At 36.9% G+C, this 27,710-nt stretch overlaps 2 protein-coding genes across 2 annotated transcripts; both read right to left on the bottom strand.

Moving 5' to 3' along the window:
- Positions 1 to 321: 321 nt before the first annotated feature.
- Positions 322 to 16,840, bottom strand: LOC128208413 (DNA (cytosine-5)-methyltransferase 3C-like). The gene is made up of 15 exons (XM_052911973.1): positions 16,772 to 16,840; positions 15,138 to 15,264; positions 13,174 to 13,448; positions 11,154 to 11,201; positions 10,525 to 10,589; positions 9,023 to 9,077; positions 8,596 to 8,730; positions 7,160 to 7,238; positions 5,183 to 5,322; positions 4,772 to 4,859; positions 4,304 to 4,446; positions 2,878 to 2,963; positions 2,329 to 2,383; positions 2,082 to 2,146; positions 322 to 857 (listed from the first exon to the last, which is right to left on the bottom strand). The coding sequence occupies exons 1-15, from the start codon at positions 16,838 to 16,840 to the stop codon at positions 704 to 706; spliced, it is 1,584 nt and encodes a 527-aa protein (XP_052767933.1). The 3' UTR covers positions 322 to 703.
- Positions 16,841 to 17,990: 1,150 nt separating this feature from the next.
- On the bottom strand, positions 17,991 to 26,658 carry LOC128208412 (uncharacterized). Its single transcript, XM_052911972.1, has 4 exons — positions 26,594 to 26,658; positions 20,956 to 21,093; positions 18,204 to 18,959; positions 17,991 to 18,034 (listed from the first exon to the last, which is right to left on the bottom strand). Exons 1-4 carry the CDS (start codon positions 26,616 to 26,618, stop codon positions 17,991 to 17,993), a joined length of 963 nt encoding a protein of 320 aa, XP_052767932.1. The 5' UTR covers positions 26,619 to 26,658.
- Between the last annotated feature and the right edge of the window lie 1,052 nt (positions 26,659 to 27,710).

Below are 27,710 nucleotides of genomic sequence, written 5' to 3'. Positions count from 1 at the left end.
TTAAAACTGCTCTCAGAGACCAGTTATATTTGCACAGAAATGAAATCAGTAAACTTCAAAGTGAGAGTCCTCAAAAACGGCCCTAAAATGCATTAAAATAAGACAGTCAAATAAATATACTTAAGGTATAAAAGAGAAAATGTAAAAAAAATAAAATACGAACATGAGAACAAAAACCACATGGGAATATTGAAAATGGTAATAAAAGGGTCTGTTAAATCAAATAATACTCAACATGCCAATTAAGAAAAAATAAATGAAATCCAATGTAGGATATTGAAAAAAAACAGTGAAACAAAAATGTTTCAAGCTTTAATGCATCACAAAATTATCACAATTTTGATCTTCAAGTTCTTGTTTTTGTTGACAACATGCACATCCCATGCCTTGCATAGCAGTCCCTTTGTGGTACATGAAATAGAAGATTTCTCAAACGTTAACCTTGACCTTGAATATGCTGGCAAGTGGGGACAGTAGCACAAGCATATTCATTGCCTTCCATAGCAGTTTCCTGAATATATGGATATGTAGGCTTATCACACATTGACATTTATTATGCTGGTGTGGAAATACTGGCAGACTGGTCACATCTTCACCATGAATATGTTGGCTTTGAAACAGGCACATTTAACAAAGCTTAACCTTTAATATGCTGAAGTGGAAATGGAGGCAGGCTTATTACATTAAAATTTAACAAGCAGACTTAACACACGCTGGTTTTGGCCTTGAAAATGTTAGCTAGCGGGGCCAGTATTCTAGTGATTGCATGAACATCCCATGCGTTGCCTAGCAGTCTTCTCCTGGTGGCATGGTTCAGGGGCCAAGCGTCTGTATAATGAGCTGGGTAACCATAGAGCCTGCAACAATATAAGATTTCCATAATATTTAACAAGAGCTGTCACAGAGGCTGTCGACTATTCCTCTGCTTTTCGGTGTATGGATTAAAAAGTTTTGGCAAAACATGCATGGATCACTGTTAGATTAGATTTCAATGCAATACATGATGTGCTGAGATATTTACATAAATTGAATTGGAAAATATTTGAGGTGGTACACAAACTTTAATGCAAATTCTAAGTCGAAAAAGGGGCATAACTCTGTCAAAATGCTCGATACAGTGACCTTCTCCTGTGTACAGGTTGGGGTCATGATGGTGAACAAGCTTTCGAAGTTTCAAAGCCAGATGTCAATGGACTTTAAAAATATTTGAGGTGGTACGCAAACTTTAATGCAAATTCTAAGTAGAAAAAGGGGCATAATTTTGTCAAAATGCTCGATACAGTGACCTCCTCCTGTGTACAGGTTGGGGGCATGATGGTGAACAAGTGTGCAAAGTTTCAAAGCGAGATGTCAATGGACTTTGAAAATATTTGAGGTGGTACGCAAACTTTAAAATAAATTCTAAGTAGAAAAAGGGGCATAATTCTGTCAAATGCTTGATAGAGTAACCTCCTCCTGTGTACAGGTTGGGGGCATGATGGTGAACAAGTGTGCAAAGTTTCAAAGCCATATGTCAATGGACTTTGAAAATATTTGAGGTGGTACGCAAACTTTAACAGAAGTGGTTACGCCGACGCTCAGGTGACTATGATAGCTCTCCTTATTCTTCGAATTGACGAGCTAAAAAGTACATATATTTAATACCAGAGATAATTGAAACAGTTGTTTTTTAATCAAAAACAGATGTCTCCCCCTGTGGTGTCCGAGTCCAGCTACATTTGTGGTCAGGTATTTTAAAATCGTTCAAGGGTTCAAGATCTATGGAGCTGGCACGGAAAAAGGTCATATTATAGTTGTATGACATTTGACCTCAGCTGGTCGTACATACGCTCTGTTCACCGTCTCAAAATGGTAAAAATTTGTGGAGAGTTATTTTTAAAAGTGTAGTGATATGACCTTTCACCTCTTATGGAGCAATTTTTGACAAACAGACAATTTATGATGGCCAGATGGATTTATGGGGGGAGACATAATAAACAAAGTTTTCCAAGTTTTAGGTTTTTTCTCAAAAATACTGTACTTAAAATGTGATAAATTGCTTGTGCTGTGACAACACCAAGAATGCTAAAAAGTATCCAGACCTTTCGATTTCCTGAACATCCACGTTCTTGGCTTTGTCATTACCCTGCATGGAAATCATGTTGTCCTGTTTTAAAGCAAAAAGCTATGAAGGTTATGGCTAAACCTAACAAAATATGTTGGAGGACAGTGAGCTTGACAATTTAATTATATGCCCATTAAATTGGAAACATCCTAAAATTTTATCAAATTATCATGGAAACTAATACAATTTTAAAAATGGTTATGTACTTATTAAGAATATATTACCGTTAAACAATTGTTATTCTGATCATTGTGGAGACCCTTGTACAGCTCACCCAACCTGTAATAATTAATAAATAACAAAGAAATCCATCTTTCCTTCAATGCATGTGCTAGCGTGCATACGTTGACATATCCATGGCAAAGATGTTGGTTCTTTTCTTTAACTTATATGGTATTTATTTTACAACAGTTAAACAAGACAAAGTTATCACATCATTATATTAATTTTCATGTTGGCACGATGTTACACAACAGTGTGGTCTCATGCTTTTGGGAAAATGGGAGTATTCAGAGGAAAGCCACTTGTTCGGCCTAATGACAACAACTGATTGTTACGAGCATATGCCCATGCTAGGAATGGAACCCAGGATGATGCCTTGGTTAAAAATGAGTGCACTAAAAGGAAGACAAATGATGATGTGATCATATAAGTAAATTCTTACACTCAATAAGCTCAATATCATTTTTATAAATCAGACCTTAACTTTTTCTTAGAAAAACAAGCGAGCTACACAACAGACATTAACCATCTCTAAAAAGATTGATCCTTACTTGTGCATATTTGGGATATTTCCCCAGCAAGTGGCTGCCCATCTATGTTCAGTCAAATACCTGGCATCCAAGAGTACAGGATCCATCTGCAGAACCGACGATATTAATGGCAAGTTGAATTTTTTAACCTAAGCAAAGTCATTCCCAAACACTTACAGATGGAATGACCATGAACATCCTAGGAATTTTTAAAACAACAAGAGATGTTTGTAAAATGTGTAAAATTGTCCCCCACCCCCCCTTATGACAGCAAATATTCATTTCCCATTAAATTTTGATATGGTAATCGAAGGTTATGACCAATATCCCTCCCAAGTTTGAGGATAATGAATAGGAGTTTTTAACCATTTCTAAATGTGTAAAAATTAGTTGATACGTAATAGTTTCTTTTGAAACATGTTTAAAAAATCAAATCATGATCAACCTCACCCCAAGTTTGAGGACCATAGTTCCAAGCATTCTCTTTTTATTGATCAAACAAGGCTAGTGTGTTCAAGCTAGTTGTTGCCGTGTCCTTTACCTGCTGTCCTCAAAATTAATAGAGGTCATCTGAAGGTCATAACAAACATCCCTACAAAGTTTAAGGACTGTATGCCCAATCATACTCTATCAATTGGATAAGCTTTTTATGTTCAAGGTCAACCTGACCGTAACCTTTCACCTACTGACATCAAAATCAATAGAAGTCATTTGCTGGTCATGACCAACCCCATTGCCAAGCTTGAGGACTGCAGGCCCAAGCATACTCTAGATGATCAATTGGGCAAGCTTTCGTGATCAAGGTCATCATAACTGTGACCTTTTACCTACTGGTCTCAAAATTGATAGGGATAATCTGTTGGTTATGACCAACATCCCTACCAAATTTGAGGACCTCAATAAAGGTCAAAGTGATATTAATTGGACAAGATTAGGTGAACTGATGACCGACTGACAAGCATATCCAAAGCAATATACCCCTGCTTTTTTCGAATGGGGGCTCAAAAACATAACATTAAATTTTTTAAATGATAGGCAAAGTCAACATATCCCCAAAATATTAATGATGTGTTTTGGGCCTTTGTACATGGTAACTTTCTTATGTTTACAAATACAGTGGTGTTGATAATAGTTGCAATGTACATTTTTTTCTGTTGATACCCTAGACGATATTTTGTTCTGGACAGGCGTTATTCGTGGTTCCAATTGCAATTGTACAAGGTACAACAAAATGTCAATGCTGTTTTTATAATTGAAGTCACCTGCACAACTGTAGATCAATCAAATTGATCAGGAATAACCAGAACAGAAGCAACCTAGCCGTAACCTCAAACAGTACCTTTCTGTACTGGGCGTCAACTAAGTATTGCAACCAAACTGATTGTACATGACCAATGCATTCTTTAAAATTGTCAGGAATAACCATAATGTCCTCATCCTAACCTACCTCAAATAGTGAGGAGATGACCTTTCTGTACTGAGCGACCATACATGGAGTGGTGACCATGAGCCAGTACATGGGCTGGTTGTACATGACCTGTAGCTCCTTCACAATGGTCAAGAACTTCAGAGCCAGCATCCCACTGCCATCTGGAATGTGAACATGATGCAGTTCTTTTCATCAAGTATGCGTAGTCCTTTCCTGATATTAAAGACAGATTGTTAACATGAGCTATTAGTTGTTATAAACAAACATTTATGTTTTGTTCAACCATCCAGTATATCTTTTTCTCCTTAATTGTATACACTAATTATCATTTTCATTACCTTATTTTTTTTAACATTTTATATGTCATCATGATTTATTCCTTAAAATAGTCTCATAACCATAATGCCGTCTTAATTAAAGAGGAAAATGCAACTCTAGTAACAATTGCATGCCAGGATATCTCAATACGTTTGTTCAACCACTCACGGAATCCGAGTTGTTCTAGGTTTGTTGTGGACAGGTCAGCACTGGGAGGACCGCCTATAACCAGATCAACAGGTCCTAAAGTAGACAACTGAAACAAAATATGGGAACACAATGAAATCAAATACAAATAATCAACAACATAAGCAACAACAACATTGAAAACTTACAATACTATAAGACTGTAATTGACATTATAGCTAGTATCCAATGATCTATAGTGGTCTTTAGCTTGCTTGGTCGAGTCTGTTGCAAAGTCTCATGGCCTCTTAATATTGGCGCCTGAGTATCAGTGCCTTGACCCATAAAACATGAGTAATATATTATTCTGCTTTCTTTAAGCAGGAGTCTTCTCGTAGATAATTTTCAATTTAATTTCATTCAATTAGTAGAAATTAAAGTAAAATAACAAACCATATCACTGTTAAGACTGTACACATTGCCGAGGTGCTGTATTCCATGCTGAAAGATGGTCACAGCGCAGGCATCTACGTCTGTCTCTACAGCATAGTATGTCTCCACTTCTATACCAAGTTCCTCAAGGGCTACCCGTGCTGAAAGATAACCATGGTAATGCCTATACCAAGTTTCTCAAGGGCTACCCATGCAGAAAGGTAACCTTGGTAATACCAAGTTCCTCAATGGCTACCCATGCTGAAACATCAATATGGTATTGCATAAACTTGCAACAAGTTTCAAATGGCTACCTGTGCTGAAAGGTAGCAATAGTAATGCCTATGCCAAGATTTTCAAGGGCTGCTCTCGCTGAAAGGTAACCATTGTCATGCCTATAAAAAGTCTCCCAGGGGCTATCTGCCTAAAACCAAGACTCTCAAGGGCTATCTGTGCTAAAAAAACACCATGGTAATGCCTATACCAAGTTTCTTAAGGGCTACACGCAGTAGTTATGCCTATAAAGGGGTTTCTCAAGCACTACCCACACTGAAAGGTAACCATGGTAATGCCTATACCAAGTCCCTCAAGGGCCACCCATGCTGAAAGGTAACCATGGTAATGCCTATACCAAGTCCCTCAAGGGCTATCTAAGCTGGAAGGAAACCATAGTAATGCCTATACCATGTCCCTCAAGGGCTACCCATGCTGGAAAGTAACCATGGTAATGCCTATATACCAAGTCCCTCTAGGGCCACCCACACTGAAAAGTAACCATGGTAATGCCTATATACCAAGTCCCTCAAGGGCTACCCAAGCTGGAAGGAAACCATGGTTATGCCTATATCAAGTCCCTCAAGGGCTACCCAAGCTGAAAGGAAACCATCGTTATGCCTATACAACGTCCCTCAAGGGCTACCCAAGCTGGATGGAAACCATGGTTATGCCTATACCAAGTCCCTCAAGGGCTACCCAAGCTGGGAGGAAACCATGGTTATGCCTATACCAGGTCCCTCAAGGGCTACCCAAGCTGGAAGGAAACCATAGTACTGCCTACAACAAGTCCCTACAATGGCTACCCTTGCTGAAAGGTAACCATGGTAATGCCTATAACAAGCCCCTCAAGGGCTACCCATGCTGGAAGGTAACCATGGTAATGCCTATAACAAGCCCCTCAAGGGCTTCCCATGCTGAAAGGTAACCATGGTAATGCCTATAACAAGCCCCTCAAGGGCTTCCCATGCTGAAAGGTAACCATGGTAATGCCTATAACAAGCCCCTCAAGGGCTTCCCATGCTGAAAGGTAACCATGGTAATGCCTATAACAAGCCCCTCAAGGGCTTCCCATGCTGGAAGGTAACCATGGTAATGCCTATAACAAGCCCCTCAAGGGCTTCCCATGCTGAAAGGTAACCATGGTAATGCCTATAACAAGCCCCTCAAGGGCTACCCAAGCTAGAAGGTAACCATGGTAATGCCTATAACAAGCCCCTCAAGGGCTACCCAAGCTGGAAGGTAACCATGGTAATGCCTATAACAAGCCCCTCAAGGGCTACCCAAGCTGGAAGGTAACCATGGTAATGCCTATACCAGGTCCCTCAAGGGCTACCCAAGCTGTAAGGTAACCATGGTATTGCCTATAACAAGCCCCTCAAGGGCTACCCAAGCTGGAAGGTAACCATGGTATTGCCTATAACAAGCCCCTCAATGCCTAGCAATGCTTAGGTATTGCCTGCACTTTTATTATACCGTTAAATGTCGTATCAGACCGAACTTTACAGGAAGATGGTAACAGAGCAGTTGTACTTTTAAAATTTTATACCAAGTCCCTCAAGAGCTGCCTGTGCTGAAATCATCAGGTTCAAACATGGTGCTTTGATGAGGACATATAAATATTGTAATCATTATAGCCGTTGTTGTACAGGACAATATTAACAGACAAAGGCTTAACCTGCTTATATTATTAAATTGATATAATTTATTTTAAATGAACAATACCTGCTCCTATTCCATCAAAGAGAGACAGAACTCTTATTTTTCTTCTGTTAACCCTCCGAACACGTTCCATGTCAAGGGTCTGAAATAACAATGCATTCAAAAGAAATTAAAATATTTACAAATCATATTAAAGGTATTTTTCTACATTTATTTGAACATTTTTGAAGGAATAAGTTTCGTCATTCAGATTAAATAAAACAAATCCTAGATCTTATTTCATAAAATTATATATAATTATTTCCATTTCAAAATTGACAAATTGTTGTCGGCTTGAGTAATTTGTCAAATGGTGGAAGGTAAGACAGGAATTCAGGGGTTTCAGTTTTGCATGCTATGAAGGTTAGAGACGTGGTTCCACCACTCAAGGCTTTCATTTGGGAGCAAAAACATGAATCTATTTATCCAATAAAATGAATGTCCCACCCTCCTGCACCTGTTTTTTGAGGATTAATAGATTAAAATGTTCTTAAAACAAAAAAACAAAATGGAATTTTATAGGAAGATAACATTTCTGTAAAGTTTAAGCAAATTGTACAAAGTAAGTGTCTTTATAGTTAAAATTCATTCCATTTCTGTTTAAACAAGCATTTTAATTCTGCCATCTTCTTTCAGACCTAAACTGTCTTGTTCACTGATCATTGCTGTATGTTTTGAAAAGATGACATGGACACCATCAGAATTGACCATTAATGACAGAAACTTCAATCCCCAAAGCTTCTAACATTCAAAACCTCAAACTATCAGGATTTATTACTTCTTTTTTGGTATGCGTGCCATTAACAGTTCAGATGCAACCATGGAAATAATTTCTCCACATGGATTTATTCTTGATGTTGCTATATAATTATGTAAGTCACTATTGAAATGAATGACAATAGTGCATTATGTGTTCATTCTCATTGCTTATAACTGTGGTCATGGTACAGTTTTCCAGAGCTTGTTATATTTCATAATTGGGCTGCAGTTTTTATCTCTGGTTTTTACTATGGCCTGGTGCATCTTTTTAAATGCGCAAGAAGTTTGATTGTCAATTAGCGTAAAGTTGTGTTTGTGAAAGATTTGAATTAAATTTTGAAATGCCATATATTGTGTTGTACAATTTGAACATTTGTCTTTTAAAATTTTATCTACCTCTTTCATACATGTTACATGCAATATCTACTTGTTATAATTCAATAATATTCCATTGTGTAATAGTTAAACGTAACAGGCCAATTCCTTTCTTGTGTTTTTGCTGATGCAAAGTCTATGGTCTTACCAGTAAGTATTGCTTTTCTATTTTTTCAAATTCAATAATTCCATTTTTTAAGATGTTTCAATAAATTTTGGAGTCTTTCAATATCAAATATATTTTATATGGATATTTCAAACAAAGAGAATCAAAAAATAATTTTGAAAAATCAAAATCATATGAAATAGGTGCATTGAGCCCTTACCTGTGGGATGGATCTGGGCTGGAAAAAGCACATTAGTTCAAGGTCTCTATTGGTTCTTGGCATGAGACCCATGGGCATCTGAGCAGGGTGGCCGGGTACACACAGGTAACACTGCCAGTCGTCACACGCCTTCACCTGGTATAATAGATATATCATAAGGATTTCGGATGGTACTGTACATTCACTTAAAAGCATTGCCCTAGTATTTGGATTCAAATAACATAATTGTACCAAGTAAATTATCAAAATATGACAATACAGACTTGGGATCAGGTTTCAGCTATTTCAATCTACATCACTTTGGAATGGGGCTAAAGTTTGCCATACAATATAACCAAACAACCTATATCAGATTAGAAAGTTCAAACAAACCAACCCATTGCATAATTTGCGACATTGAAAAGTTATAGATCAAATGCATAACTACCCTATCAACCTCTGCTGAGCCAAATTTCTTTAAACCACAATCAAAACAGTACGCCCTGAAAAATATAAATCAGAAATGTCAGTATTGAGGATTATCCCTGAAAAGGACATAAAAACAGTATGTAGTATAAGGTATGTCAGCATTATAAAACATATTAAATACTTTGAATCAGTCCAATATCCATCAGTGAGCTATAACATTTTGGACAATTCTAGTAGCATAGTTATAATTTCAGAGTTACTTTGTGACACCCAATTCTGGCACTCACATTCCATATGTGCCACTGCAGATAAACAACCATCCACAATCTCTATATAGATATAAATAAAGCAATACATCTATACAATATCCTGGCACTTACCTTTCGCATGAGTAACTGTCTTCCACTATATCCACAAATACAGCAATACATCAACACCGTATCCTTCACAAATACAGCAATACATCAAAACCATATCCTTCACAAACACAGCAATACATCAAAACCATATCCCCCACAAACACAGCAATACATCAACACCGTATTCTCCACAAACACAGCAATACATCAACAACGTATCCTCCACAAACACAGCAATACATCAACACGGTATCCTCAACAAATACAGCAATACATCAACACCGTATTCTCCACAAACACAGCAATACATCAACACCGTATTCTCCACAAACACAGCAATACATCAACACGGTATCCTCAACAAATACAGCAATACATCAACACCGTACCCTCCACAAATACAGTTGAAACTCGTTGGCTCGATATCTTATGGCTCCATATCCTCGTTGGCTCGAACCAGATTAAAAGGATCAATTTTTTTTACTCTTTGTTCATATAAATTCCGATTGGCTTCATTTAGCACATGGCGCTAATTGATTAAAATTGCTTGACTGGTATTATAATTATTATCAAATTTAAATGGTTTAACAGATTGAATAAACATGCCATCACTTTAAGTTCTGTATCTAATTGTTATCCATCTATAAATTTCTATGCATTTTGATATACCTGATGAGTTACGTTTGTGTTACCCACTGTTTAAAATTGCTTGTTTGTTGTTTTCGCATATATGTATTTTTAAAATAAATAAAAAAAATCAAATGGTATTTTCTAAGTATCTAATAAGTCATGTTACAAACTTTACGATTGTAACTATGTCCAATAAATACTCTTCTCTTCTCTTGCAGAGCAATCCCGCTTGGCTCGATATTCTTGAGGCTCGAGGTATTTTGGCCGGTCCCTAGCCATCGAGTTTCGACTGTACAGCAATACATCAACACTGTATCCTCAACAAATACAGCAATACATCAACACCGTATCCGCCACAAATACAGCAATACATCAACACCGTATCTGCCACAAATACAGCAATACATCTACACCATATCCTCAACAAATACAACAATACATCTACACCATAACCTCAACAAATACAGCAATACATCTACACAATATCCTCAACAAATACAGCAATATATCTACACCATATTCTGGTACTTACCTTCCACATGAGCCACTGCTGCAGACAAACAGCTCCCCACCATCTCCACAAACACAGCAATACATCTTAAAAAGGAATAGTAAAATATATTTACTTCACACAATGCATATTCACAGCAAATTGAATATTTTATGGAACCTAAATGCCCCGCAAATTAGGAAAAAGAGCACCACATAGCAGACCCCACTACTCATCTAAAAAGTCTGTTTATTTCAGTCGCTCAGAGGCAACAGTTATCAACACCAGTTATGGGTCTTGCTATACATGAGAATTGTCATTAAGGTAGCATACATACCTTTTCATATTTAAATATATATCATGAACAGTTTCTGAGTTATGGCCAATAAGAAAGCTTGCATGTATTTTTCTCTTATTAAGGCCTAGCTTAACCTGTATATAATATCGCAAGGACTATAATTATGTACTAAATACTGAGGCTATGTCAACTTCTTCCTTTTTTTGCATATTTGATGCATAATATTTTGCTACATGGATGATAACAGCTATTCAAATCCTTTATTCTGACAACATTTAAAAAAATTGATTACTTTTTACATCTGACCTTGGAATTGGTATCAGTAAGACTTCCCCATACCCAGACTGACCAGAAATATTTGCGATGTACTTACTCCACAGCCATCATTATCTACAGCATACAAGGTGCTCATCAGAAGTTCCTAAATAAAGAAGTCTTAATGAAAATACATGGGAGTATAACCAGACATATTTCAACACTTCTAATTACTTTTTCAGTTAAGCAACAATCTGTTTTGATATTGCTTTTATTGTCGACAAAGAAAGTGGTTTAAAAAAATGAAGGTATTTTGCAAATTTTAGACTTTCAAAGTCATACTTTTTTATCAGTCTTGCTCCAATACGTTTGTACCAGAAAAACAACTTGATTGTTCAGTTTTCAATAGTATTTCAAAAGAAATTTCCATTTCCACAAACTACTGAGAATTCAAAGAAATTTAATTTTTAAGGTTTTCATATCAGCATATCATTAAGCTTTAAAGAAAAAGCATTTTTTGGCTTCAAAACACAGGTTATAAATCTTCACTACTCAGCTCATACTAAAACTTTATATTCTGAGAATAGTAATTAAGACCCAATTCATGACCAAGGCATGCAGCCTGAACTCAATTCTCGACTTCTGTAAATGGGAGTCTAGTTTGTTTGTGGTCACAAAGTCTTACAAATATGATTGTTCAGGGACTTTATATTTCCCAACAACACAAGACCACAACATCAGGTAAAATCCAGTATAAGATAATGACCAGAGAGTGCCAATGAGAGTGATAACTAGAGATTGCTTTTTTAAAAATGCGCTTGTCTCCCCTATTGTGTGGAAGAAGCTGAGAAAAAATAAATGATGGACATGAAATTTGTAATTTTGGACTGGAGACGAACCAACAGTGAAGTTTGGTTTATTTACCGGTATTAAATAGTTGACATCAACTGCATAAGATCCTGGGTGCAAGTGCTCTTAAGTGACTGAGCAGTAACCGTTTCTTCACCTCAAGGTCATGGCTACCTTGACCTTTGACCTGCTGATCTAAAAATTGATATGGGTCATCTACAAGTCATGGTCAACTAGCATACCTAGTATGAAGTTCCTGTGTGCAAGCGTTCTTTAGTTATTGAGTGGAAACTGTTTCTTCACCTCAAGGTCACAGTGACCTTGACCTTTGACCTACTGATCTCAAAATCAATAGGAGTCATCTGCTAGTCATGAACAACTAGCATACCAAGTATGAAGTTCCTGGACCCAAAGGATCTTTAGTTATTGAGCGGAAACCGTTTCTTAACCTCAAGGTCACAGCGACCTTGACCTTTGACCTAGTGATCTCAAAATCAATAGGGGTCATCTACTAGTCATGACCAACTAACATACCAAGTATGAAGATCCTGGGTCTAAGCATTCTTTAGTTCTTTGAGCGGATTTAGCTATTGAGCGGAAACGAAGTGCGACGTACCGACGGACTGACTGACCGACGGACAGGGCCATAACAATATGTCTCCCCATGAATGGAGGAGACATAACTAGAGCTATCATTGGATGTGATGTATGCTCATTGAATGTCCTATTTAGATGAGATATATTTATTTAAATTATAACCTTACATAAATGTGTCCCTTCTTTGTGTATATAAAGTTGATCGGTCCATATTTCAAAGTATTTTAATAAAAACCATATCATGTTTTTGGCCGGTCCGGAGCTCGCCAAAAACTAATATGGACTGCTGACGTCATACAATATGGACCGCTGACGTCATAAAAGTGGTGTGTGCTGCTTGTCATTTGCATAACGACATTGTTTTTCGCAAGTAAACATTATTAGATTTTTCAATAAAACAAATCAAAGGCACTTTAAAATTATTAAGTGCAGTGGTCGAAATTAGCACAAGCTCGCAAGCCCTGCACTGGTAAAATGTCTTTCGGGCTTGTTCAAATTCTGAATTTTATATAAAGCGGTAAAAAAGTGTTCAGTATAATATAAGAAATATAATACACCACTTTAGGCCATATGGCATTATAAGGACGACCAGACAGCCCCCAGTTCGATCAAACAGTGGATGAGAGCTAAATTCTACTCACATACAAAGCATGATAAGCCGGGGCAGGGCGATTAATGTTCAGACACCATACCTTACACTGTAGGCAGACTCTTCCCTCAAAGAGTGGATGTTCAGTCACTAATTCAACCTTCTCCTCACATACAAAACAATGCACAGGCCCAGTGGGATCCATTTGTACTTTGTTACTCTCATCTTTTCTTGCAGAGTATATTCTCCCTTTCTTAATGCTGCTGGTCTTCAACTTCAGTTGATCCATGGATTTACTGTCTGTTGGTTTGACAGTTTCCGTCTGATCACAGAGACTGGCCCTCAGGTTTACCAATACATATTCAGGTACCTCAGAACCTGGAGGAAATAAAAGCTGTGATATTTCAATTATTCATGAAAGCAGATAACAGACATTATTACTAGTAAAACTTAAAATGGAAATAAACAAATATGAACAATGTTTCCAATTATACTGAAAATTATAAACAGTGAATTTCCAATACATATAAAAAAACTAAAAAAAGAAAAGAAGAAAAATCTTAATAAAGTTTGATCAAAACAAATTACAAATATATATTCAGTGCTCTAGCCAGACCTAATAATAGCAAGGAGGAGCCCTGCTACGCTTTTTCTGCCCCTTGCTGTCTTTTTACTAAGATTTTTTGACAGAGCTGCTTTGATGATTATTGCATACAAGTGGGTTTCATGATTGGATTAAATTGTCCAAATGGTTTTGGAGGAAAAGTTATTTGAAGAATAATGTAGATGACAGACTGGATGATGGACACTCATCCTATCACAATGGCTCACACTGAGATCTTTATGCAATGTATGTATGTGTAAAAGGCAACAGACAATTTATAGTTCACGTTTTGTGTATGGGTTGCCTGAAAACGTTGCACGTTCAACATCTGAGCCCAGAAAGTATTGTAAGCAGATTAGTTACATGAACTATTTTAATATCTGCCAAGTAAAGGTCATCTGACAAAAAAAAATGCTTTCAAAACTGTACTCATGGCAAAAATTTCTGTAGTTTTCAAAATTAAAAAAAGTTGGTCAAAAGGTCAAAGTCAAGGGCATCTGAGGACAACATTGATGCTCATTTGCAAAACTGTAGACATGGTCTAAATATCATTGCTGAAGAATAAAAAAGAAAGTCAAAAGGGTTGGGGCCAGCTTTGACCCCAGGGGCATATTTTGAGCCTTATTCAAAATAGCAAGTGTTTGCAAAGCTGGTTCCAACAAAAAGATTTTCAAACATTCCCAAGTATACCCAACCTGTGAACCCTGGGGGATGGCCAGTAATGACCCCAGGGGCATAATTTGAACAAACATTCACAAGCAATTGTGCTGAGATGGATGCACGAACACACAAAAAGATTTTCAAACCTTTCCCAATTTAAGTTTACCAAACCTGGGAACCCTGGGTGTGAGCAGTAATGACCCCAGGTGCATAACTTGAACAAACATTCACAACCAATTGTGTTAAGATGAATGCGTGAACTACAGACACTAAATAGAGCTAAAAAATGGCCTTTGGGCTTTCAACAAGAACAAGGCACAGTAATTCACGAAATCAACTGCAGAACCAAAAAGCAAATTGTCTCCCTTAATCCTAGACTTGACTTTACATGTACATGTAAACTTGGCTAGAATTCGCTCATGCACCTTGCCAAAAATAGGTTAACTAAAAACAGTATTTTTTTAAAACTTTCAAGGCCCATAATCTAGGCATGCATAGGCGGATATGGCTGGTTTTCGAAAGGAACCAAGCTCTAATTGATATCTAAATACCGTACAAGTTTCATGGAGATACAATCAAAACTAAAGACTGTATTGTGTTAACAAGAAATTGTTTACAGACGCACAGACGCACACACCTTTGGCCAGTAGAGCTAAAAACCACTTAAGTTAAAGAACAGACAACTTGTCCGAGGTGATGATAAATAAATCATATGCCCCATATTCTTTATACAGGTGTGTAAGAGCTGTATTTAACTTTTTTGCTTATTGATCATTCACATGAATTGACATCACAGTGCCGACCTTCAACAGGGGAAAATGCAGAGCTGTCCTGATTGTAGAGGGCAGCAATGCCTCCATCCCCCATGGCCCAACCCAGCAAGTCACCATCAAGGCTGCCAGTTGTAACACCAGCTCTTGCTGCACAGATCTGCAGTAATCATATACATGTTTTTTTTCATTGAACATACAACAAATCAAAGCATTTAAAGGATTTTTATATTCTATTGAAATTAGCAAATACTGATTCATTGCTTTTATTGATGGTAATAATGTTCACCCCGTTGTCTCCTTAGAATGGAAATTGTTAATTCTCTTTAAAGAATTTAAGGACAGTCATCAAAGGACTTTTGGATAACCAAATTGACATGTATTTCTGAACAAACCATGAACACGACTGTAACATTTCTCCTTTTTTACATGTTCATCTTATGCATCAACACAATAAATATGAATAACATCGTTCCCGGACAGTACTGGACCGATACGTAAATACAGACCCTGGTTCAACATTTTAACTTTAGTCAAAAAATCAAGGAGGGCAGAAAAAAGAGGGAGCTGGCAGGGATGAAAAACTAGCAAGTAATTTAAAGTAGCCTTATGTAAACTAAGGTAAATAATTAAGCCAGATACAGAGGAACAACCACATGTTGTATTAGTACACTGTCAAAGGGGTATAAACTAGCAGATCTATATGTTAACAAGACTTCAATTATCTATTTACTGCCACATGAATGTCTGAAGAAAAGTGGCAACACTATGAGTACATTGACACATGTATAAACTTGTCTGACTGAAACCAAGTTCTTTGTGCAAAACCTTTAATTCTTTTGTTTTTAATTAATTGTTTCCAACTTGTGGCCATCACTGCATGAGGCTGTAAATGGCTTAGAATGCCCACAACAATAACTAAAGGAGTTAAATGGGCATAATTCAACATTTTTTAATGTTTTGTTGTGCACAAAAAAAATTAATTAATTTTCTCTTGCTACATTTGTACCAAATTTCATTTGAATATCGTGAAAGGTTTTTGAGTAATGGCAAAAGTTAAGATTTGTGCATGCCGCCACTAACAATGAGACCAAGGCTATGACAATACCTTGTTTTTTGTTCTTTGATATACAGACTAGCTCATTAAAACAGGTGAAGCTATAGGAACACATTTGACACACCTTCGCAGCTCTTTGTATTCCACATCTCATTAGTTTGATGCCCGAGTTCTGTCGACATCTTGTCTGGAATTCCTTATGGATAGGCTCAACACAGCTTGGCTTTAACTTGATTCATTCAGAAGTTACAAGAAATTGAGTTGTGAATAATCAGCGGATAGAATTATAACATCGATTTATATCAAACAATAAAAAAGTCAAAAGCAGTTGAATTTAAATATTCAGTATGGAAAAATCGCCTTTTATCTAAAATGCTACTTATGTTTCTAGCAAAATTGATTTATTAAATGGACACTAAACAATGTCTTAATTTAATATTCACTCACCTTAGCTATTTTGTCTTAGAGAGCCACTAGGCCAAAAGGAAGCCTGGTTTAGTAGTCTGGCCTGCCATGACCATATCTATTAGCAGAGCTGGCCATTACTTTCCTCTATCAAACATCCCCCACCCCCTACAACTGTGCCTTAACTGGAATTAAGTTCACTCACCTGAAAGATTTTGTCATCAGAGAACCAGAAAACCCAGACGAAACCTGGTTTAGTATTCTTGCCAGCCATGGCTCCATTTACTCGACACCACTACTATACATAAGCCACCCCCGCAACCATGCATACTGAAATAAAGTTCACTCACCTGAGAAATTTTGTCATCAGAGAGCCAGTAGACCCAGTAGAAGCCTGGTTTTGTAGTCTTACCAACCATGGCCCCATCTATAACCAGGGCCGACCACCACTTTCCTCTACCAAACATTCCCCACACCACTGTGCCTATTGGAAACGTGTGCTGCAATATAACAGAAAAGGATTTAACTTTAGCTATATATATATATATTAAATTATATCTGTTTGTCTTTATTCTATGCATTACTGTTTGAATTTTAGGTTCATCAAATGGGACTATAAGAAGTCTATAATTATTATATGTACGCATCTTATGTTCAATGACTTAAAGGGACTGTACAACAGATTGGCACCAAAAAAGGTTTTTTTCTGTAACGAATCTCAGGACAATTATGTAATAGAATGTGTTTCGCTTTGATATCATAATTGTAATAAAAAGTACCAAAATGTAAAACAAAATTGTGTCGGAGACCGGGTTCGAACCCGTGTTGCCAAAATGGCAGTCTAGCGTCAAATCCACTGAGCTACGATGGCTTACTCTGATTGGGTGACATAATTAAGCTATAGCTACCTCGGTTATATCACATGATAACACCCACTAGCCAATCACGCATAAGGAATGAATTCTACCTGGTAGACATAACCAGTAATCTTTTTTAATGGAAAAATACGAAATAAATGCTAAACTTAAATAAATTGTAAACTATGTGGTACTTCATTTAGTATGTTTCAATGCATTGTACACATGCCAAGTTAATGTCAGTTTTTGACAATTTTCTCTTTTTTTCGCTATTTTATCATACAGAGTACAGCCCCTTTAAACAAACAGTAGAATAGGATTTTTCAAATTAGAAGGGTATTCAAGCATTTCACCCTTTGCAGTTAAATATGTCAATGACTTTGATACTTACAGTATTTTCTTTTGTTTCAAGACTAGGTTTACTGCTCCACCCATGTTGCTGATCAATAACAGTGTCTGCAGGGTCATGGCTCTGGAGGGATGTGCCGCTGTATGAACATTCTGTAGCGAATGAGTTTGCTTTCTGTCCTTTATTTACTTTAAAGAACTGTTCTAATGTGGTCTGCTTTAATTCTTTCTTACATTTTGTAATTCCTTGCCAAACCTCGGTACTGTCAAATGAAGTTTTTAAAACACTTGTTTTTTTACTTTTGTCTTCTTCATCTTGGAGCCATTCAGAAACTATTTCAAAATCTTCAATTGTTTCACCACAGTCTTCGATGATTTCATTGAATACATTTGAGAAAATGTTATTATTTTCATCTATGGACTCATTTTCACTTGCACCCAGTTCTGCAAAGTTTTCAACAAAATACTTTTTGGCTTTTTCAATAGCATTGTCCACTTTAGTAAACTTTTTTTTCATTGCAACTTCAATCTTATTATTCTTCATCAGGCTTTGTTGACCATCCACAAACTTGGTTTCCTTCTTCCTAACAGCTGCCACAGTTTTGCAGCATTTTGATTTTCTTATCCTAAGGATTCTAGGTCCTGTTGCTGGTTCACACTGAAAGTAAGCATCAACTGCCGCAAACAGTGACTTCAGTTCCTTCATTCCAACAATGCTGCCGGTCACCCTGGAATCAATTGTCTGCATATAGTAAGGATTTGCTTCATTATTCAAACAAGAACTTGAATTGTGGTTTTCTACCTTTATATTTTCAGACTTACTATCTGAACATTTATTGTTGTTGTTATCATCAAACACTGTGTGTTCCTCAATGGGTACAAGATCAAAACTGTCCTTCATAGTATCTGCAGGTGAAGGCTCTACTAAAACTAAAGCCCTTTTTGCACTCTGTTGCATAACTTTTGTACGGTCATTAATCATTGTTGCAGAATAGTCCACAAACTTCCTCTTTCTGAGAGAAGGTCCTCCAGCATTTAATCTTTTACCCTTTTTCTCATAAATGTCTGTATCACTTATATTTGAATTTCCTTTATCTCCCTTTGCAGTTTTCTGGACTTGTACATCTCTGCCAAACTCTTCATTCAACCCATCTATTTCGACAGCTGTGTTTATGCAGTTTTGCTGCCCTGGAATAAGGTTATAATGTGGGCCATTATTTACAATTTCTTTACTCTGCTGTGATAGACCAGTACCTACATTGTCGTGTGGAAGACCGGTACCTCCATTGTGCTGTGGAAGATCAGAATCATCACTGTGCTGAAAAAGACAAGAATCATCACAGTACTTCGAAAGACCAGTATCTTCATTGTGCTGTGGAAGACTGGTATCTTCACTGTGCTGTGGAATATGTGTATCTCGACTCTGCTGAGGAATAGCAGTATATCCACTGTGCTTTGGAAGACCGGTACCTCCATTGTGCTGTGGAAGACCAGTACCTCCATTACTCCGTGGAAGACCAGTATCTTCACTGTGCTGTGGAATACATGCATCTCTACTCTGCTGAGGAATAGCAGTATATCCACTGTGCTGTAGAAGATTGGTACCATCATTGTGCTGTGAAAGACCGGTATCTTCACTGTGCTGTGGAATACATGTATCTCTACTCTGCTGAGGAATAGCAGTATATCCACTGTGCTGTAGAAGATTGGTACCATCACTGTGATGTGGAAGACCAGTATCTTCATTGTGCAGAGAAAAACCAGTACTTTCATTGTGTTGTGAAAAATTGGTATCTTCACTATGCTGTGGTAAATCAATATTTTTCTTGTACTGTGATAGACTAGTATCTTCAAAGTGCCATGGAAGACTGGAATTTGCACTATGTTGTGAGAAACTGGCATCTTTACTGTGATATGGTGGACTGGTATCATACACATCAAACACAGCAGAGGTGAGCTTTGCACCATTTGTCCTGCTCTTGTTTTTCCATTTTCTCTCATCATAATTGACAAGTTTTCTCAACCGAAGACATTTTGGTGAATCAAAGGTCAGTCGCAGTGTTTCAGATAGGGACCTTCTGTCTTGACTTCTCAATCCAAGAGATCTTGGTGATTCATAGGTCTGTCCAAGTGTTTTAGATGGCAATCTAAAGTCTGGACTTCTGGATTCTGCCTGAGGACAAACTGGGTCTCCCATCTCCAGTAACTTGAGTCCTTCCATTAAGCAGTCTGAAATAAATAATTTTTAAAAAAGAAATGATTGAAACAATCCTTATAAGTCTAGGTTATGTTTAAAGATATGATCCATTGTTTTATACAAATATCTTTAGAAACCTTTTACAACAAGAAACATCATATCACATTAAACTGGACTTTTTTACCTTCTATGGCTGATGGCAACATTTGTTTACTTCCCAATTGGAAAAACGATATTTAATTGGAAAAACAATATTTTCCAAATTTTAAGACATTTGCCCCCCCCACCACCAGCCATTTAATAGAACTCATGAAGTCATTTGTGTCCAACTATCACTTACTCAAGTGTAAATACTTCACAAAATAGTACATGATTTTGTTCATCTTGTATATAGATCACAAATTCAAACAAGGTACTTTTAACTCAATTTACAAACATCATATTTGTTAGCTACTTATCCTAAAACAAGAGTGCCAAGATGGCCCTATATCGCTCACCTCAGTAAAACTTTGTGCTATAGACTTGTTGATAATTAAAGGGCAATAGCAGGGATTTTGCTTCTCTTATGTATGGAAATGTTATTTCATTGTCACCCCAGATTACCCATATTCTAACTTGAGCTTAAAAAATAAGAAATCATTTAAACAAGCTTTCTGACAAATTTCCAGGATATTTGGTCTGAAAATGTTACCTCTAGAATGTTAACAAGGTTTTTCCATATTTGGGGGCTGTGACCTAGTTTTTGACCCCAGATGACCCATGTTCAAACTCGTTCGAGTAATTACTGGGATAAACATCCTGACCAAGTTTCGTGACAATTGAGGCAAAAATGTGAACCGGTAGAGTGTTAACAAACTAAGTGTGGACAAACGACAGACGACGAACAATCATCGATCCTAAAAGCTCACCCTCAGCCTACAGCTAATGTGAGCTAAAAAGCAGTAAAACAACAACTCAAGAGTGTAAAAAATTCTCATTTTTACAGACCTTGGCAATTACAGCAGTTAACCATGACAACCGGAGAGAGATGCTGTAGCCTCATCTCAATGCCTACTTTCCCACTTAGCCTTTGACATTCTGGTAGCCATGATAACACATCAAACATATGCTCTCTTGACACAGGATCTGTAAGCAACAAAACATAGTGGTTTGTGGAAAATATCCAACTACATGCAAACCCAGCATCATAGTCTTTCTGCAATGTAAAATCTGAAAATTCTCAAAGTTAATGTGTAAACAAATTCACCGTAACCTGGACCTTAAGCTGTTTGTCCAAAAAAACACCCAGGATGCACTTGTTACTCTGTTATGAACAGTATGGATATCTGGAACAACTTACAATACCCTAGAAGTACAAGACAAGTTTGTGCTGTGGCAAAAATGGTGGTGTATACTGGAAACAAAATGGCGGACAAAGGAGTCTATAGCTGTGCAGACAACCACCATCAATATCATTATCATGTATGCTTGTCTCATTTTGTTCCACAACATCTGATGCTGGGAGATTATTAAAAGCAGATTGTGGGTGTCATTTCAATGAGGTGAACATTAGACACAAGTGTTATAAAAATTATAAAAGGCTTGCGACAGAAACAGTGCATAAATGACAGTGCAACAGACGGACATATTTGAACTTGAGCTATAAATCATTAAAACAACCTTTCTGACAAATTTCCAGGATATTTGGGCTGAAAATGTTACCTCTAGAGTGTTAACAAGGTTTTTCCATATTTGGGCTCTGTGACCTAGTTTTTGACCCCAGATGACCCATATTCTAGGGATTGAAAATGGGACAAAAGTCATAATCGATCATCGAAAATAATCGGATGAGCCATTTCGATCAATCATAGATTATATTATTGAAACGGAATATATTACAAATATATCCAAAATTATAATATTGGTTTGTACATACATTTCTTTAAATGAATAAACATATTACAATCAGTTATGTTTTATATGCTGTTTTGTTATACATTCCAGGTTACAATTGATAATTTAGTAAAATGTTTTTAGGAGATAACTTAATTCTAAAATAATTAAGTATAAAAACTTGATTTTTTCCACACTACAAGTATATACCAGACAGTACTTTTATACTTATTAAAAAGATCAACCATAAACTGATGAATTATTTACATAATTATCAGCATTTTCATCACTTTTAAAACAGATATTACATAATATGATATCAATAAACCACCATCAATATCATTATCATGTATGTTTGTCTCATTTTGTTTCACAACATCTGATGCTGGAAGATTGTTAAGAGCAGATTGTGGGTGTCATTTCAATGAGGTGAACATTTATTAGACACAAGTGTTATAAAAATTATAAAAGGCTTGCGACAGAAACAGTGCATGAATGACAGTGCAACAGACGGACAATTTCACAGTTATTTTAAATTTTCATAGTGTAGTTATTAATCTATATCTCTTGGTAGTCATATTCTCATTGGACAATATGTCAGTTAGGCCAGTTTCCCATGTCAATTATTGCTTGATCAGTATTTTAAATCATCCGTTAAATATTTTATCAAATAAACAAAATCAAGTGGCGATGCACAGATACACGAGGTTAATAATCAGCACGTTTTCTATGTGCTGAACAGGAGGTTGATAATCAGGTTGTTTTAATGTTCCAGAAATGACAAACAAGAGGGCCATGATGACCCTTTAAAGCTCACCTAAGCAAAGGGCCACAACTCTGTGATAAAGCATTAATAAAAATGTTGCAATTTAAACATATCTTACTGATGACGATGCCTTGTTTTATATTTGTAAAGGGTCATGCAATGAAGCTACCTATAAAGTTTCATTGAATTTGGCCTGGTAGTTTCAGAGATTTTTTTTTAAAGCAAAACGGTAAGTCGGCCATTTTGTTGTTGTTAATGTTGATCAATCTCAATGCCTTGTTGTTCTTTTGTAGAGGGTCATGCAATGAAGCTTCCTGTAAAGTTTAAATGGATTTGGACTGGTAGTTATAGAGGAGATTTAGAGGAGATGTTTTTTAAAGCAAAACAGGAAGTTGGCCATTTTGTTGTTGTTGTTGTTAATCAATTGTGAGCCATTTTTGTAGAGGGACACCCAAGGAAGCTTCCTGTGAAGTTTCATTGAATTTGGCCAGGTAGTTTCAGAGGAGATGTTTTTTAAGCAATTGTTGACGGACGGAAGGACTGACTGATGGACGGACGACAGACAAAGACCGATATCAATAGCTCACCTTGAGCACTTCGTGCTCTGGTGGGCTAAAAACTAGAAAAATGGACTTCACAGGTATAGCTTACAATGATTACGGTCCAGTAATGAAACACTAGTCATGGCTTTACACAGTTGTTGACATTTTAATTATACCCCACGCAACTTGTCCATGTAAAGTTCTCATATAAACAACATTAGCCAATGCGTAGTTTCCCTTTAACGTAATGCTTTTTACTGGTGATATTATTATTTTACCCTCACTTATGTCTAAAAATGGACACTTTCGAAAATATAGAACTTCCAATAGAGCAAGTGGACAGTTGCATATTAAACTTGTAGAACGTCAAGTATATCAGCGTTTGCAGACTTTTAGCAGAAAGTAAATTTTTGGGCCAACACCTTAACCACTTGTGAAAAAAGTCTTACTGTGAAGTGTTTAACAAAATTGTTCTTTGATTTTAAAAAAGAATGAAGTTACTTATTATTTGCTTTTTAAATTTCATCATACACTCAAGGGATTTGATAATGCAAGAATTAATTTGAGATTTTTGTTCCGGTCAAAAAGCATACAATTCTTTTATTTAGCACACATGTTTTTGTCCATGTCATTCACAAATCATGAGTAAAATTATTAAGTGCAATCAACCGTTAAGTTGTATGCCATTGGGAAGAAACCAGTACATTAACATTTGCGCCTCATGCATATTTACCATGTGGTCAGTTTGATATAACTTTTATATCCATGCATGTGTACTCGGATTGCAAATAAGAAAATCTTTGAATAGGTTCAATGAACAAAATGCCAAGATTACAGAATGAAACTTGATAGAGAATTTTGAACTTCTGCAAGGTGGATTACCACCAACTGTTGTTGGTAGATGTTTCAACGTCAACTGTTTGACCATATTTTGCCTCGTTCAACGATAAAATGCAACTGGCTCTGTTTCTGACTGTATGACTGGGTGCAATGCGTGCAACGACACATTAAGATGTTTTTATCAATCAACAGCATCTCCACAATCGCTTCTTGACTGCAATATCAATGGCAAACTTTGTCGTTGGTATGCCAGGTCTACCAATTCACCATACAATAGTGGCAAAATGTTTGCGGGATAACGGGATACATTGTCGCAGGCTGGTAAAAGTACCTGTTTTAAATGCTCAGCTTCGTAGCAAAAGACTACAATGGGCAAATAATAGCGCACACTGCCAGTTTTCAGTTGAATCCATATTTACTTTATTTTAACCAACAGCTGGATAAAGATATACCATAGGCGTCACAAATGTTACGTCAACAACAAAGTAAAGGAACACAAATGTTATGGTGTTGGCAGCGTGAAGGTTTAGGGGACTATCAAATATGACAGTGCAAGTAGTTTGAGATGAGAATTTGAACACCAACCTTTATATCAGATATACCAGATTCGTACAACCATTGTATTGCCTTTGTCCCAAGCAAACAACAGATTGAGGTTTAAACAGGATAATGAGATCCCTCAAAGGGCAGGAGTTACCTAGCATTGAAGTTATTCCGGTTTTAGCCACCATTGTCTCAAGGTTTCAACCCTAAGTCGAAGTGTGGAATTGTATTTTACATTGGGTATAAAGAACACTTTGTTGATCAATGAGATCTTGGATAAAGGAAGGCAGTAATTGCCAAACCAGGGCTTTTTCACCAAAAATGGTGAAGAGGCCTAGCCTTTTGATTTTGGGAAATTTAAACACGTGAAATTCTGCAAATTGGGAAATTTAAATGCGTTATCAGGTCTCAAAATGGGAAATTGATAACAATATAATTCTATGGAGTAATTGGTCCTCCAATAACGTTTAAATTATACAGCTTTCTTCTTAAGTCAACTTAAAAGATAAAAAAGAATAATTTGCTCAACCAGAATAAATTTTTATTGTAAATTTTTGAAGAAAGATCTTCCTTTTTGGGAAAAATATCTGGGATTTGTGAAAAAAATATCTGGAAATTGGGAAAAAATGCCATTTTTCCCAATTGTGAAGTAGCCTAATTTCGGCCCCTAGCAAAGAAGGTGAAAAAGCCCTGCAAACACAGAAGTCATACCCGGTACTCAGACTGCCTGTACTGAGATATTACTGAATTATTTGGTACCAGTCTTACATTATTATCACTCATTCCACAGATATACTCCTCTATATTCAGTGCTGCATTTTCATATCTCTTGAGAGTAAATTTGTGACTAACGTCACTGTTGAATATAATAACATACTAATATAGAAAGGATAACCATAGACTCATGAAACATATAAACTGCTCAAGACTTGAGCAGTTTATATGTTTCATGTAGTCCACTTTAATGGCCATCAACGAGTCTTTTGACGATTTTTTTAAATATGGCAGACTCGTGACATCCACCATCCGAGCAAAAACAAGTGAACGGTCCTTACTATTAAACACATATTCATTTATGTCATTATGCCAAAAAACATGATCAGCTATCATAAAACACTTCCAATTGTGCCGATTCTTCATCAAGCATCCTGATAGCTGTAAATCTGGGACATTATCTGACAGGTTGTGTACATGAATAGTATAACATTATTCATGACCAAGAATACATTTACGTGAAAATAACGACTCTAATGACAAAGTCAATCCAGTTTAGATCACTGTCAGGTATATATTGAACAATTTTGTCATTATTATTCAACATCGATGCATAATATAACTATATATTCTTTTTACTCGGTGTTAAATGGTAAAGTTGTACATAGCGTTATGCACCAGTCAATTGTAACCACGGCCCCCCTAGGTCCGCGGGTATACCGGGGATAGCCGGGGAATTGGGCCCTGTTTTTACCTTTCGGGTGGCCCCGCAGCTAGCTAGTGCCGGGTGAATGCGGTGGCTTTGTCTTCGCTTAAAATGTAGCGGGGAATGGGCCTTACCTAGAGTCCCTGGGGTGTGGGGGCATTTGGTAGGGATTTTACCATCCGTTCATCCCCGCAGGACAGGGATTTTAGCCGGTGTTGGTGGACCGAAAGTCAAAGTCCCTGCTATCCCCCAGAACTGGGGGGGGGGGAGCGCGGTTACAATTGACTGGTACATTACAGGGATACGTAAGAAATGTCAAAATAATAAAAAAGTATCACTGATAGCTCATTATTGTAGCTACAGTAATGTTTCATGAGTCTATGGATACATCCTTGGTGTCATGATGCGCTAAAGCAGACTTTCAATTTTAGAATACTTGACTCAAGTATTCTCCTAAAAGTGAAAGTCTGCTTTAGCGCATCAAGCAAAACTTGGCATCCAGACACAAAGGTAACTTTTCGGTTAAGAAACCCCTAGCACAATTATATATATACATGAAAAGAAGGCCTGCTACGTCCATGGAAATAATATAACCTAAATCTAGATCTACAGCAAATTATAAAATAGTAATAGAATTTGTACCTTCTTGATCATCTCCGTCGAACATAATTTCGTGTCGGGTTTCAGACGCTCGGCCGCCATATACACTGACGCAAGCAAATAAATGATCATCGTAGCAGACGTCCATTGATACTGTTTCTCCGTTTATACTCAAAGACCAGAGGTTATATCAATGTACGCACCGGTAAGGGTAAAACCATTCTTAGATAAGGGACATGGAATTGTTCACAGGTTTACAAATCGCTCTGTCTGATTTAAAATAAATATCAAAATCAAATTTGAAAGAAAGATTTAAATGTATTTATGTATTTATGTATTTTAGAGATATACTAAGTCATTATAGCCAATAGTTGTTCTACTTGTGACATTGTTTGAGACGAATATCTCGGGTAACCCTGATGAAATGGAACAGTCCCAAGTAAATTAGCGCGGCTTTTTTGAACACGAGAAAAGCAAGATCCAAAAAAAAATGAATTCGGTGAACCACAGGATTTTGTCTCATTAATGCTACTTAATATGGAAAAAATAAATAATTGAGTCGTTACAATGGGATCAAGCTGACAAAAACAACACTTTCGCAAAATATCTCAAATATTCTTAGACAAACGCCTGCGATACTGACTTAATAGAACGGTGTTATGCTCGTCTTTGAGAACCGCCATATTTTCGATATAAACACTCGCCTGAACTTGGATGAAGGTGCCTCACATTGCTGTTAGCCACCAAAAGTGACCCCGCAACGAGGTACGTGCAGGTTCGCACTATCGTACTGTCCATCTGAGTGCGACACAGACTTCTGGCAGAATTTATTTCCGTCTAAGTATCCATCTTTTGGATAAAGAGTAAAAATCATTGGGTGCCTAGACGAGGACAAAACAGATCACAAATCTTTCTCGCACTGAATGACTTGCGCCCCATCTGTTCGAAAATGCCTAAATCGCGGACACATTTGGTCGCTAATACGAAAATAAGTTTATGTTTTAACAAATCAAGCGAATCCTTTATCGAAAATATGGTGTGCCTAGAATTAAACGGGATACAAGTCTGCCTCGCGATATGGGATAAATTAACCTCATTTGCATTTTGCCCGTGTAACGCTATTTTGTGAGTTCGTTCCCATAAAACTTGTGCAAGTCAC

The sequence above is a fragment of the Mya arenaria genome, chromosome 11, assembly GCF_026914265.1.
Source record: "Mya arenaria isolate MELC-2E11 chromosome 11, ASM2691426v1".
Lineage (NCBI taxonomy): Eukaryota > Metazoa > Mollusca > Bivalvia > Myida > Myidae > Mya > Mya arenaria.
Note: the sequence above shows the minus strand (reverse complement) of the source record. Positions and strands in the feature narration are given on the sequence as shown.